The following is a 15165-nucleotide window of genomic DNA, read 5'->3' on the forward strand; positions in this document are numbered from 1 at the left end:
AAACTTTTGCATTTCTAGTTTCTCTAAGATCACTCCCACCAACACAGACAGACAAGCCACTAGAATATAAACTGATAGCAAACAGCACTCCTTACTAGCACTGATGATGTTACCTAGTTTGGATAATGAAACGTTTGCAAGAAAACAAGCAAGCCCAGAGAGACCAAGGACCCATCATGTCAACCTTGAGCTACAAATATGCTCCTTTATCGGTACTATGTATGCCACTTTGAGCAGATGGAGGACAGGTAAGATATGAACTGAAAAATAAATATTTAAAATATTAACTGTCTTTGCACAATACCTTAAACTACCATTTGGTTTGCCTATTTGGTAGAGCTATCAGACCTTGGATGCAATATTCTGGATGACCATTAGATGGTGTGAGGTTGCTATCTGCTGAGTGTCAGGTTTGCAACAGAGACCTAGTGAGTCTGTCTGTGTGGTCTACTGTGTTGTATGAATCCAGCTACTGTGCTCTGCTTTATAAATTATGAGTCTGGCTCACAACTTTGGAATATTATCAGTAGAACGTGCTGCACTTTAGATCCAAAGCCAAAATAATGCCTTGGAGTGGGTGTAGATGTGCATGCCACACCTGCTGGGGCTTCCTGAAGAGCACATGCTTGTACTGAAATTCTCTGTCCAAGCAACAGCATTTGTAAAGAACAATGCCCCAATTTAAAACAGTTTAGCATTTCATGTAACAATTCCATAAACAAGTCTTCTACCTCTATTTAGTTTATACTGGAAGAAAGAAAGAAAGAAAGAAAGGAAAGAAAGAAAGAAAGAAAGAGAGAGAGAGAGAGAGAGAGAGAGAGAGAGAGAGAGAGAAGAAGAAACTGAGAGAAAAGAAACAGAGAGAGAGGAGAGAGAAAGAGAGAAAGAAAAAGAGAGAGAGCAAAAGAAAGAGAGAGAGAGAGAAAGAAAGAAAGAGGGAGGGAGGGAGGGAGGAGAGAGAGAGAAAAGAGAGAAAAAGAGAGAGAAAGTAAGAAAGAGAAAAAAGAAATAGAGAGAGGAGAGAGAGAAAGGAAGAGAGAGAGAGAGAAAGAAAGAGAGAAAGAGAGAGAGAGAGAAGAAGGAAGAAAGAGAGAGAGAAAAGAAAGAAAAAAAAGAAAGAGAGAAAAGAAAGAGAGAAAGAAAGAGAGAGAAAGAAAGAAAGAGAGAGAGAGCAAAAGAAAGAAAGAGAGAGAAAGAGAGAGAGAAAGAAAGAGGGAGAGAGGGAGGAGAGAGAGAGGAAAAAGAGAGAAAGAAAAAGTAAGAAAGAGAAAAAAGAAAGAGAGAGAGGAGAGAGAGAGAGAGAGCAAAAGAAAGAGGGAGAAAGAGAGAGAAAGGAAGGAAGGAAGGAAGGAAGGAAGAAAGAAAGAAAGAAAGAAAGAAAGAAAGAAAGAAAGAAAGAAAGAAAGAAAGAAAGAAAGACCCCATGAGGATGTGAGCTTGCAAGTTTACAAACACCCACCCTGCTCTCCCCAGACGAGAGTTTCCTATGGAGGCAGGGCATTTTCCACAGTCCCACCCAGCATTCTTTAACAGCTGCTGGAAATTGTTAGCACAATAGGAAATAGCTGATAGGAGGGGGTTGTTTGGAAACGTATCTTGTTTTTCTTCTTCTCTGATTTTTATTAGGCTAGAAAGTCCCAAACTCAGGAAAAAGAGGTGCTTGTTTTGGCAGTGAATCATGAGTCATGTGTGCAGAGGGATGCACATTTTGAACTACTGGTAGGAGAGGCCAATTGCACCAGATCACCCACACATCAGTTGTATGTGTACATAACAGAAGTTTCAAGGTTTAGTGCTAGGGAATTTCCTTTTTTCCTTGGTTTTCTGAATAGTATTCCCTGCAAATATTATTTCTTCAGATTTGTTTTTCATTTGAGCAAGTTCACTGAAATTTCAAAACTACAATGATAGAACTTCTGTAAATATATTATAGAAGTTAAAATAAGATTTGTAACTGCTCCGGGACAGTATGATACACAACATATTCTAATTCTGATTTGAAAATCCAATACCTCTTGCAAATCATCTTCTGCAATAAATTTATTAGTCTACCTTACTAAACTGAAACAGAACTTTAAACAAGTACTTAAGGCCAGTGGAACACAATAAGACTAGTGATTTCTAGAACAAGGGAATTGTGTTTTATTGTAATCTCATACATTATGTATGGACATTATCTCATACATTATCTAAGATGAAGTTTCCTAACAGTTAGAAAAAATAATCAGTGGAACAAATTGCCTCCAGAAGTTGTGAATGCTCCAGCACTGGAAGTTTTAAAGAAGAGATTTGACAACCATTTGTCTGAAATGGTATAGGGTTTCCCAGTGGTGGGATTCAAGTAATTTAACAACCGGTTCTCTGCCCTAATGATTTCTTCCAGCAACCAGCTCACCAAACTGCTCAGAATGTTAACAACCGGTTCTCCCAAAGTGGTGCGAACTGGCTGAATCCCACCGCTGGGGTTTCCTGCCTGAGCAGGGGGTTGGACTAGAAGACCTCCAAGGCCCCTTCCAACTCTGTTATTCTGTTATTCTGAATGTCTTTGCCTTGAGAAATAGAACATGTTAGGTATACAAACTCAGTTGAACCTCTGCTGGTTTTATATTTGAGGGGTGTTTTATGAAGAATCCTGAACAACCGATCCCTTCCCTAGCTACAATCATTACTGATACAATGCAGCAAAAGCTTTGCATGGCTTTGGGATGGTATAAACAGGCACACATCCATTCAGAAATGCTAACAGCCATGCAGCAGAAAAGAAGAACCTTTAGCCTTGACCAACCATTGTATTCAGTTCTTTGCTCCATGCGGTTGAACATATTTTATAGATTGCTATTCATACCGCAAGTTTTTGTAGATCTCCTCTGAAGCACAGACTTTGGGCTATGTCAAAGTCCTACGAATATACCTAGCAATTTTGTTTGCTGGTGTGATTGCACTGGGGGAAATGAGCATGAACATAGGGAGTATTCACAAAACATTCTGGGATAAAAGCAAAATATTTTCATCAGTGTCCCGTTATGAGTTTGAGAACCATAATTTGAGAGTTCCAGAAACAATGCACCCAATTTATTCTCTCTTAAACATAGCCAATTAACACATGGTTTTATCTGAGGCACTGATTGGAACTGTAATTGTTTTCTAATCAAAATTTGTCAGCACAGTGAGGAATTATTTTAGTGTTAAAAAGGTAAATGTGCTAGTCGTTCCCGACTCTAGGGAGCGGTGCTCATCTCTGTTTCAAAGCCGAAGAGCCAGCGCTGTCCGAAGACGTCTCCGTGGTCATGTGGCTGGCATGACTAAACGCCAAAGGCACACGGAACACTGTTACCGTCCACCAAAGATGGTCCCTATTTTTCTACTTGCATTTTTTACATGCTTTCGAACGGCTAGGTTGGCAGAAGCTGGGACAAGTAATGGGAGCTCACCCCGTTGCACGGCACTAGGGATTTGAACCGCTGAACTGCCGACCTTTCAATCGACAAGCTCAGCGTCTTAGCCACTGAGCCATCGTGTCGCTTTATTTTATTAATTTTATTTTTATTTTATTATATTTTTATTTATATTACTTATATAAATATAAATATAATTTATTTATATTATATTTTATTATATTATATTATATTATTAATTAAATTAATTTTAATTAATTTTATTGTTATGGTAAGTTTAATATTAGAATTATCTCATCATTATTATCTGGAATTCATGCAAAAAACAACAGAGATTTCAAGAAGCCACTTCACTTCCTGGGGTTCACCAGCAAAGGCTAAAATGTTTGTCCTTCTGAAATTCATTGAGAGGTTTATCCAAAAAAAAAAAAAGTCCAAAGTGTAAGTCTAAAGAAAAAACTATACATAAAATAATAAAACAAGCAGTGATTCAGCTAAAGAGGAGCAATTGAATAGCAATGATAATAATTAAAAGACAACAGATGTTGAGATATCATCAAAACATATTACTGGTAGTAATAAGAAAGATTATCTTTCTTCTATGGAATATTTACATACTACACTTAAAGGACTTTTCATCACTAAGTACAGTTAAAGTAGTGTTTCCCATCCTGATTACTCTCTTCAATGCCTCAAATTTCCCAGCCAGCATGCCATTGATAAAAATTCTGGAACTTGAAGTCCACACACACTGAGAATTTCCCAAAGCTGGGACATGGTTGGTTAAATGAAAAGACCAATGTAGGCTACTTTGACTCTCTTCAGATTTACTGAACATCAGGGCACTCTGATCATGGATATGTTTAGGTATGTGCAAGCCACAGAGAACTACCAGCCAATCAGTGCCCAAGCTAAGCGTTGAGAATTATCAGCCAATTAGTGCTTGTCTACTGGTCTGTGACCAAGAATCTCACCCTACATTCTTAGGTTCATATCTTGCCTCACTGGTGGACTTCTTTTTCTTTCTTTCTTTTTTTCTGCTGCTGCTGTGCTTGCCATGGATAAATACCTCCGTTCCCTTTCAACGTCTAATGCTGGAGTGCTGGCAGTTCTGCATTTGGATTCCTTTAGCTTATAATGCCACTATGCTAATTAAGATAGGTAGCCAGAGCTGGGAGGTAGGACCAACCATAAATCTCTTCCTTTGTGAACATAGTACATACCATGTTTCCCCAAAAATAAGACCCTGCCTTATATTTTTTTGAACCCTCAAATAAGCGCTTGGCCTTATTGCCATGCGCCCAAAAGCCCGATTGGGCTTATTATCAGGGGATGTCTTATTTTGGGGGAAACAGGGTACTTTTAGCACAAGTCAGTGATGCCTAGTCATTTCTGAAAATACATTCTTGAAATGGATTTCCTCATCAATACGCAAAAATACTGGAGAAGGGATGTACGGTGTAAACTACTAGAAAGTTCACTATGTGAGCAGTGAGCACTATATGAGAAAACTCTTTGCAAGTTAACTAATGTGACCAGTGAGGATGCTTCATCATGAATATGAGGTCTGTGCCTTTCTATACAAGATATCTGGCCATTGTTCATTCCATGTTAGGCAGATGCTCTGATTCAGTTACCTTCTTTGAATGTCAGAAGATAGTATGAACTGGTGCTGTATTGCTCCATGCAGACTGATATATACTGAGAATGGAATCTATATCCCTTCCCACCCATCTTCTTCTTTCCTCCAAGCAAGTTTTTTATTTTTCATGCCTGTGGAGGATAGTTGGAAAGTGCAAAAGCAAAGCCTGGCGAAATCTCAGAAGTTAAGTAGAATTTCAAAAAATTCAGATTTGGGGCTTTAAAACTTTCCACTTCCCCTTATAAATAGACACAAATCATTAATTTTTTCAAGCACAATACTTCATATTTGCTAGTTCAAGGCTGCTCAGGAATTTAATGTTAATTCAGTTACATAATATTGCTGACTATCTCAGGTTATTCGGAGGTCTCTTGTGTCTGCAGCAGGGAATGTTCTATTCTATTTCTTACCAACAGCAGTGGTAAGAAACCTGTGATTGTTTTCTATAACCCTTCCATAATCTGATGGCTCCTAAATATGTTGGAATTACATCTTCTAGATTACAGAAGACCACGTTAAAGGAGTTCAAGAATTATCAAATGAGTCTGAGCTGAGCCATTGCTGACTCCACAGTCTGCTGTATTTCAGGAAGAATGGACAAGCTCTTGGGAAGGATGTGGTTCCAGCTGCTTCTGTTCTCCCTGCTTTTTATCTTGGGCCAAGGGAAGAAAAGTAAGTTCAAAAAGTACAGTCTTGATTATGATTCTTCCCAATCCAGGCTGTTTGCCATTTGGAAACATGCCTCTGCAGGAATCATAAAATCAATGGCACTCCCAAATGTGACTTATGTACTCTCAAAATATAAAGTAAAACATTAGCATTTAAGATTAAATGTTACCAAGCAAAAATTGACTAATGCTTCATATCCAACTGTATGAAGTGTCAGCGAATTCGATGAATTTAACATCTGGAAATTCAACAACTATGATGATGATGAGGATGATAATCAGCTGCACTAATATACAATTTTATGTGATTGTGCTCACACATCAATGGGAACAATATCAAATCTTTGTAAAAAAACAACAACATTGATCCTGTAAATTTGAAAGGAAATTATGGTATGACCACATTTTAGAACTAGCTTATTTCTAGACAATTATGTTCTAACCTGTTTGTTTGTTTGTTTGTTTCTAGTTAACCAATGTGTGGCTTCTAGGGCAAAAAGCTGCACTGAATGCATCCGAGTGAGCAGTAACTGTACTTTTTGCACAGATGAGGTAAACATTTTTAACAGTTATTGAGGATAGGATGATGTGATCTCAAAGACTGAGATTTGGCCATGATCCCTGTCCGTTCAACACCTTGACACTGATCTTTTTATTTATTTTATTATTTAATCCCGCCTCCTTCAATCTGACAACATGGATTTCATGAGTTGTTTCTCAGTTTTAAGAACCAACAAAACGCATTAAAAACAATAAAAGAACAAATTAATAAAAAAGAGCCCCCAGACTCTTTTATGGTGATTTGATTTCCTTGCTAGTATGCTCACTCAGAAACATTGAGGGGGAGAGAATTAAATACTGTATTCCCAACCTCACTGAGGTTTACTCCAGGAGGTCTACTTGGGTAATAACAAAAATAATTTTATTTGCTATGGGTGTGCCTTATTTGAAACTTTTGTCCTAGTGAGGCAAAAAAAACCCAAAACCCAATTCAAATAAATTGGGTTCGAAGGCTGAGAATTCAATCAGTTTGGGGTTGGAGAGATTGCCTGGTTATCTACTATGGTAACCACAATAACAGCCATTTTGAGATAATGCCTACAACATAACATCTTCACAAGGCCAAAAATGATTAGGATCTTTCAATACAGGCATCATGCTGAGTTAGAATTTTTCAGTGAGTCACTAATTCTAACCTTAAACTAATATTAAGCAGAGGCTGAGTCCCTAAAGACAATTTAATTTTGAGCCTAATTTCTAAGCATACTTTACTGTCTAATTATTCTCATCCCAGAACTTCAAAGGCATCCGTTGTGATTTGGAAGATAATCTAAGGAGCTATGGCTGCCAAAACAACATAAAAGTAAAGTCTGGAGAGGTATTAATGACAAAGGTAAGTAGAGGTACAGTGAAAGAATGATGGATATGAACATAAGAAAATTAATATATACCTGAATAATCTCTCAGAACATCCCAATGCAAAATTTGTCAATAAGCAATTAACTAAGTAGCTATTCTCAATGAAGTAATTTCTAATTAGTCAGAATGTTTTTGTTCATTTAGTGCACGAGTGTCAAACTCGCCGTGTCACATTGCTGTCACATGACATTTTGCGACGTTTTTCCCATTCACGAAGCTGGGGTGGGCATGGCCTGCACATGACACATCCGACCTGCGGGCCACCAGTTTGAAACCCCTGATTGAGCTCAAAATTTCTGTTGCTTTGCAAGGCAGTTGTTAAACAGGTTTTGCTTCATCTTTTTTGCCATACTTTTTAAGCGAATCACCACAGTAGTTAAGTGAATCATGTGATTGCTAAGCACACCTCTCATTGACTTTTCTTGTTGGAAGCCTGCTGGGAAGGTTATAAATTGTGATCACATGACCCTGGGACAATGCAACTGTCATAAGTATGTGCCAGTTGCCAAGCACCCAAATTTTGATCATGTGACCATGGGGGATATTGCAATGGACATGAGCATGAAAAGCAGGCATAACTCACTTTTTTCAGTGCCATTGTTAACTTCAAACAGTCACAAAACCAATGGCTGTAAGTCAAGGACTACCTGTATACCCATTGCGGGGAAGGGATACTGTAATATTATCTTGGGAATCAGTACATTCGACCAATTTGCTATAATAGTAGTCTCTAAGTCTTTTCAAGATCCCCCATTATGTATAATTGATGTCTTTCCTGGCAGAATTTCCAAATTGATACAACTCTGAGGAAAACACAAGTATCTCCGCAGCACGTATTACTCAAACTGAGACCGGATGACGAAGTAAACATTGCCATGAAGGTGTTTGAGCCCACTGAACCTCCTGTGGACCTCTACATCCTTATGGATTTTTCATATTCCATGTCTGATGACTTGGACAACCTGAAACAAATGGGCCAGTACCTTGGTGAGAGATTAAATTATCTCATTTTGAAATCAGTCTGAGACATTTGTCAGTCAGTTAATTATCTGCAATTTTTCAAGGAAGTTGGCAAAGGGAGGGAAACAAAATCTAAGACCAGCAGGTGGATTATATATGTGGCAGTTAAAAGCTGGATTTTTTCTTGCAAACTTGATCTATTCCAGCTTCAGCATGGAACATGCAACTAAGAAATCTATTCCCATTTTATCTGCTTCACTTGATTCTCCTTGGTTGTTTCTCATCACAGAGGTCCTCACATTCTATGCCTAGCTAGATAATAGGTGCTAGGCAATTGTAGAAGAGAGGACATGGCTAGGGGGCAGAATTAAATGCATCATCAGTTTAGAGTCCTTGCGTTCCTACAAGCGCTCAAAGTTCAATCCTTCCTGTATTCCATTGACCATTATCTGGCATCAATTTAGCATTGAACTTTAATTCACCAGATTCTTATGTATACGCTTGAATAAATCTTCTATGCTGCATTCTTACAAATGGTCCTGATTCTTTGGCCCTGACAGCAACCAAGCTAATTTGAAACAGTATGCAAGGTTAAAGCTAGTTAGCATTTGGATGGGTAATCACCAGGAAATAATGTAGCCACTACCATGGAAACCAATAAAAAATCCAAAAAGAAAGCTATAAGAAATGCTTCTACATTGTTGCCAAATAACTCGTGAGCTTATCCATAGTCATTAATAGTCAAACTGAGCTCAAAGAGATATTTATGTTCTTATGCACATATGTGTATACATCATCAGAACCAAGTTGATAGATATGAAAACCATGTTCTTGCTTTTGTTTATGTAATAGCAGCAAAGCACGAAAAGGATAAAAAGGGAACTTACTCCTGATTCAGAGAACTTAAAATTAAGATAAAGCAGAGCGGGGCGGGGGGAACCAGAGGAGAAAGAGTGATTAAAGTGAATAAATAGTTTATACATAGATTTAACTTTTGGTGGGTTAAGGACAAATGTATTAAGTCCAACATTTTATAGGAATAGGAAACTTTAAAAAATAAATCCATTTCATAGTTGTTTTCTTTTTTCTTTTTTTTTTTTTTGAAAAAAAAAGTTTTTATTTTATGATCAAACAAATATACAATATAGGCAATCATTCAATATATCATAAACCTAGCCTTCAACCCTCCCTTCCCACCCCCCACCCCCGACTTCCCAGAACAAAAACAGGGTATAAATTTTACCAAACATATGCTAAAATATGCTAAGTTAATGCAAGATTGAAAACTCCCTAGACCCCTTAACTCCCCTTCTACAGATTATTCATCAGCCTCCCTTTTTTATAAACTCAAAATAACATATAATCCTTTAGCCCTAAGAGTTTTACAAACATTAACAAACACTAATAGATCATTCAAACCCTAAAAATCTCGTAATACATCTGTAAAATATTCTTAGTTCATTTACTTAATCATTTTACTCTTCCTCCTACTTTTATTCTCAAAATTCAAATATTTTAAAATTTTTAATACAACAATAAGTAAACCTTAATTAATCATTAATTGAATTTCTATATTTTCTTAATTCATTTACTTAATCATTGTAATTAATCATTAATACATCAATAGTTAGACCAGAAAAAGTTAATCTTCCATTCTTCCTTTCTTTCTGTATTTTTTCCAGTCTTTCTTCCTCCCTCCTACTTTTATTTTGAGGAGGTTTTGAATTTTAACTTGAGGTTGATGTATCTTTAAAACTTGTCCCTTTCTTGGAACCATTTCCTCTGATTTAGAGCCCCCATATCGACTCTTCTTGCTTATATAATCAGTCAGTTCATAGAACAAAGAATTGACTCGATAAGATTTATCAGTTTGCAAAGAAAAGTCCAATTGTTGCTTTTCAATTAATTGTGTGAAAGCCTCTGCCAAATCTTCTTTGTCCTCCAAAACCTCGTAAGGCTGGTCAGTTTCTACTTCTTTCTGCTCCAAATTATATTTTTGAAAAGTTCTGTCAGTTAATTCCAAAAGAGCAGGAAGAAAGTTTGAAGATTCTTGAGAGCCAGCCAGTTCCAGCTTCTCTGTTTTGGTCAAAATGTCTCCTGCATTGTCATTGTGCTTTCCTTCAAAAACATCCTCAATTGCTTTTATATCCTCCACCAGTTCTGTAAGTTTTCATTCCATGATTGCTGTTTGGTTATTAATAATTGCAATTTGGTTATTCATGGCTTCCTTTATAAATTCTGTAAGTTCTCTAAAAAATCCTCCTGGCTCTGTGAATCAATTCTCTGTGTCATTTCTGACACCATTAGGGAGTCTCCACCACTTTCAGGAACTCCTTGCTTGGAAGCCATATTATTTTAAAAGAATTTTTCTTTTCACAACCATAAAGTCTCTTGAACAGCTTTCTCAAATTTATTTGTGATTTATCAAGCAAGATAGTCTTTTCTACACCCAGCTCTCAAATCCCAGCAACTTAAATCCAATCTCTGAGCACAAATCTGTTAACAAGCGCTTTCATTTCTAACTGTCACTTTTACGCCCACAACGAGGACACCATTTCCACCTCCAGCTCAGAAAAATCAAGTAGAAACAATGTATCCCAGGAGTTAAGCATAATACTTGCAAAAGCTTGTTCTCCTGCTTCCGTTCTGTCTGCTTTTGAATTCAATTAATCTCCTTTTTGAAAGCAGAGTTGGTCGCGACGTCTGGCTCCGTTTAAAACGGAGTCGCCTCGGATCTGGAGCTTCAGTGGGCTGACCGGGGAGCTCTCACCCTCCAAGCCCCTGGAATTGTTCCAGGGGCTTCCGGGGAGCTCTACCCTCGCCCACCGGCTCTCCTCTCCTTCTTCTCCCGAAGGAGAGGTTTTCAAGCCATCTGACAGCTGATTAGCGCTGTCAGAACGGCTCCAACGGAATCACAGGGCTGGCGGTCCAAAAAGACCATCCGCGACGCCGGCGGTGCCAACCGGAAGCCTTCATAGTTGTTTTCTATGACTAAAATGAGTGCATTTAGGATATATTATGATAATTAGGATAGAAAGTTACCGAGAGAGAGATTCAAACTTGTGTAATCTATAATTAAATTCACAATGAATGGTAAAAACTTAATAATTCACATTCTAACCAAGGACCTAAGAATGATTAAGGTAGCATTTGAGATATGGGCTGCTCCAAGCAGTGTATTTTATTCTTGTAAAATTAAAGTCCGATAAATTCAAAATTTCCAAATATTGAGAGAAACCTTTAGGTATTATTCCAAGAAATCAAATCACAATTACAGTATAGTAGCAACAAATTTCTTTCTCCATAAGCATTAACTTCTATCTACAAGTCCTAGTATTTTGCAAGATTGCCTTTTCTCAATCCTAGAATTACCTGGTATAGCAATATCAATGAGCGAGACTTTCTTATTTTTATTCTTATTATAGCATCTTCAAATCATTGACTGCCTGGGCTAGTCCCTTCAGCTTTCTTGGCGATATTTTTTTTAAGAAGTTTGCAATGGCTTGCTTCTTAGGACTGAAGGGTTAGTTAGTTTACTTTATTGTCATTGCACCTCGTACAATGAAATTAAATGCCATCTTCAGTGTACATTATAACTATAAAAATAAAACACAAACAAACATCCTTCACATTCTATACAATTGAACTGAAAACCCCTGATATTGCATTAATATTGCACTATACAGTAGAATTCAATATAGTTACTGCTCTGGGATAGAAGTTGTTTTTCAGCCTATTTGTCCTTTTTTAAATTATCCTATATGGTCTGCCAGATGGTAATAGTTCAAAAAAAGGGTGCCCAGAGAGAGTGACTATCCAAAGTTACTCAGCTGGCTTTGTGCCTAAAGTGGGATTAGATTTGATGATCTCCCAGTTTCTAGCCTGGTGCCTTAACTACTATACCAAACTGATTCTTATTACCATAATACTAATATTTATTTTATTTATTTATTTATTTTATTAAACTTGTATGCCGCCCTCTCTCCCAAAGACTCAGGGTGGCTCACAACGATAAAAAACACATAAAATTCAGTATTCAAATATAAAAACCAATACAATCCCCTTTTAAAAACTCTTAAATCCAATCCGGCCAGGCCAAATAGCCATGTTTTGAGGTCACGGCGGAAAGAGCGAAGGTCAGGGGCCATCCAGAGCTCCAGGGGGAGCTGATTCCACAGAGTAGGTGCACCCACAGAGAAGGCCCACTCCCTGGGAGTCGCCAGCTGACACTGCCTGGCTGACGGGACCCCAAGGAGGCCCTCCTTATGAGAGCGCACCGGGCGATGGGGAGCTGTCGCTGGCCGCAGATGGTCCACCAGGTACCCCGGCCCTAAGCCATGTAGGGCTTTATAGGTAATTACCATCACCTTGACTCTCACCTAATAAATAATTTATTAAATAAATAAATAAATAATTCAAAAAACAAGAATGTATACTCAAATTGCATTAAAGTTCCCTTATAATACTGGGGTTTTCTCTGCATGGTCATAAACATCTCTCGGGATTGCTGTAAATTTTAATTGGTTCCAGGAGTGAATGATTTCACTTCATCCAACGTAATATTTATAGTAACTGAACTCCATCATGGGATTAGAAGATTTAATCTAAAGTCCCCAAATATTTTCATCCTTCTTTCCTTTCTTTCTTCTATCCTGCTAGCAAATTTCTTGACAGAGCTGACGCATGACTATACCATTGGTTTTGGCAAATTTGTGGACAAAGTTACAGCACCACAGACAGACATGAGGCCCATAAGGTGAGTACTAGTGATAAATCCATCAGGTCACTTGGAAATGAACTATTCAGGATCTATGATATTTTTTTTAAAAAAATAAAGGCTTTTATCTAATCTGTGATCTTCTAGTCCCATATTTCTTCCTCAGACCATGCTTTCTTACTACCTTGCAATATTCTACGTATACCCAAATCTTGTCGATATGAGCCGTTGATAGATCTGCTCTCAGTCAGAATTCCTTTGTTTTTAATTCGGCTATCAATTAGCCAGTTGAATCCATTTTTTTCTGAGGATTTAGGATCAGTTTGATTAATCCCCCAATAAACCTTTTCTTTTATATCCTTTTTCAGAAGCATATAAAAGTGTCAGGGAATATAGCTTCATTAAAGCTACCCTAAAATTATGCTTCTAAACATTTCACTAAGGGGCATATAACAGTATTTTAACTGCCCCGTGAATAGACAGCTTGAGTAATTTGGCTCAGTCTTGTCCAAGCAAGTCCTGAGAACTACTTGAATAGAAGATGACTCATCCATTTGTAGAAAGGGACTCTTGTTTGGGGTTATTTGTTTTTTTCCCCAATCATTTTGAGATGAAACTGAAGAAAATACCCAGAGAACCAAGTTTGCTTTTTAAAAGAAATCCTGTGATATTGTATGGAATTTTCTAGCAATTGGAAAAGGAACAGGAATGTTAATGTTTAGATCTCTTCATCTAACCCTCTGTGTGCATGTATGCATGCATATGTGTGTATTTGTGAATTATGTTATAACCGTATAATCAGTGGTGGAATTCAAATTTTTTTACTACTGGTTCTGTGGGCATGGCCTGATGGGCATGACTTGGTGGGCGTGGCAGGGGCCATTCCCACTCCACGCAAGGAGAAGGATACTGCAAAATCTCCATTCCCACCCTGCTCCAGGAGAAGGATACTGCAAAATCCGCATTCCCTCCCCCCTCCTGGGGGAAGGATATTGCAAAATCTCCATTCCCTCCCCACTCTGGGGCCAGCCAGAGGTGGTATTTGCCGGTTCTCCGAACTACTCAACATTTCCGCTACCGGTTCTCCAGAACCTGTCAGAACCTGCTGAATAGCACCCCTGCTTATAATATAAAAATGTGTTATGTATTATCATGTGTATCAAACAAAAATAACAGGAACAAATGGAACTATTCTGAGAAACTGAACCCAGGGTATGGATTGGTGCTCCAATGTCTCAATACTCAGAAGTAGGATACATACACAAGAAGTAACAATGTTAAGCCTCATTGTCCTTTACTACTGTAAAATGTTTGCTTCTCACAACTTATTCTCATAACTCATTGGTGCTTTGGGCAGGTTTCTATATTGTGTTAAACCTTATAGCCTAGTTTAGAAATAACAATGGCTAGCTTGTATATTGTGTTCCAAATAACAAAGCTGAATTTGTTTTAGTGTGAGATTTTAAATGCAGTCTCTTTTTACTGCTTAAATCGAAACTGTTCTGTTCAGATTCATTGCATTAAATATTGTGGTAAACAATAATATGTTTTTTCAAGGAATCCTTGTTTAGGATTTCTGATAGTCAGGTTGGCAGTAGTTACCAATTAAAACTGTCTGTCCTTTTGCTTTCAGATTACGGGAACCTTGGTTTAATGCTGACCCGCCTTTCTCTTTTAAGAATGTCATCCGTCTAACCAATGATATTAATAAATTCAGCCAGGAATTGATGAAGGAACGTATATCAGGGAACTTGGATGCTCCTGAAGGTGGCTTTGATGCTATATTGCAAACAGCAGTTTGCAAGGTAAACAGGGAGGAGGATACTGAAGATGGCATAGATATAATGGTTTTCTATAAAGGATAAAAACCTTTTAGCTGCGAATACCATTTTCATCTAATATATCTTTGTACGTGCCAAATTTCACAATATCCCTTTTATTAGTGGTAATCAATGCCTCCATAATTGAGAGCCAAATCGGTACTTTCGTATAAAATCTTTGTCTAATTTCTTCCCATGTTTGGATCAGGGTCTCCCTTAATTTGTGTCTATGGAAATATGAATTCTTTTTGTTCTTTGGGCCCCATAAATAGGCGTGCCAGCCTGCCTGTAGATCGTGGCCTTCTAGCGTATTCTTAGATCACGAGAAACACTAAGTAATCAAGGTTTTAATTTGGACTGGTGGAGCTACATGCAGATAAGCTCTAGATATCAAAAAGATAGGGATCAATTTGGTATAGAGATGAAGTACAACAATTTAAACAAAATTATGCTGGGGATTGAAAAGAAAATGCTAGCCAGATTTTATAACCTCTTATTAGGCGAGGACAGAGCAGAAGGGATAGCCAGGAATCAACTAAGCATT

General features: G+C 37.7%; 1 protein-coding gene across 12 annotated transcripts in view; it reads left to right on the plus strand.

Annotated features, from left to right (window-relative positions):
- Positions 1 to 15165, plus strand: part of ITGB4 (integrin subunit beta 4) — a 97396-nt gene that overhangs the window by 18776 nt on the left and 63455 nt on the right. For 8 of the 12 annotated variants that reach the window (XM_034408643.3, XM_034408637.3, XM_034408642.3 and 5 more), the window contains 6 exons: positions 5537 to 5709; positions 6175 to 6257; positions 7000 to 7098; positions 7907 to 8111; positions 12744 to 12840; positions 14435 to 14606. In XM_034408643.3, the coding sequence (XP_034264534.2) occupies positions 5631 to 5709; positions 6175 to 6257; positions 7000 to 7098; positions 7907 to 8111; positions 12744 to 12840; positions 14435 to 14606 (735 nt within the window). In that variant the 5' untranslated portion in view covers positions 5537 to 5630. The remainder of the gene's footprint in view (positions 1 to 5536; positions 5710 to 6174; positions 6258 to 6999; positions 7099 to 7906; positions 8112 to 12743; positions 12841 to 14434; positions 14607 to 15165) is intronic. The other 4 variants (XM_034408640.3, XM_087887190.1, XM_087887187.1 and 1 more) reach the window with 1 other exon arrangement.

The sequence above is a fragment of the Pantherophis guttatus genome, chromosome 2 (genome assembly GCF_059756535.1).
Source record: "Pantherophis guttatus breed Tessera chromosome 2, ASM5975653v1, whole genome shotgun sequence".
NCBI classification, from domain to species: Eukaryota; Metazoa; Chordata; class Lepidosauria; order Squamata; family Colubridae; genus Pantherophis; species Pantherophis guttatus.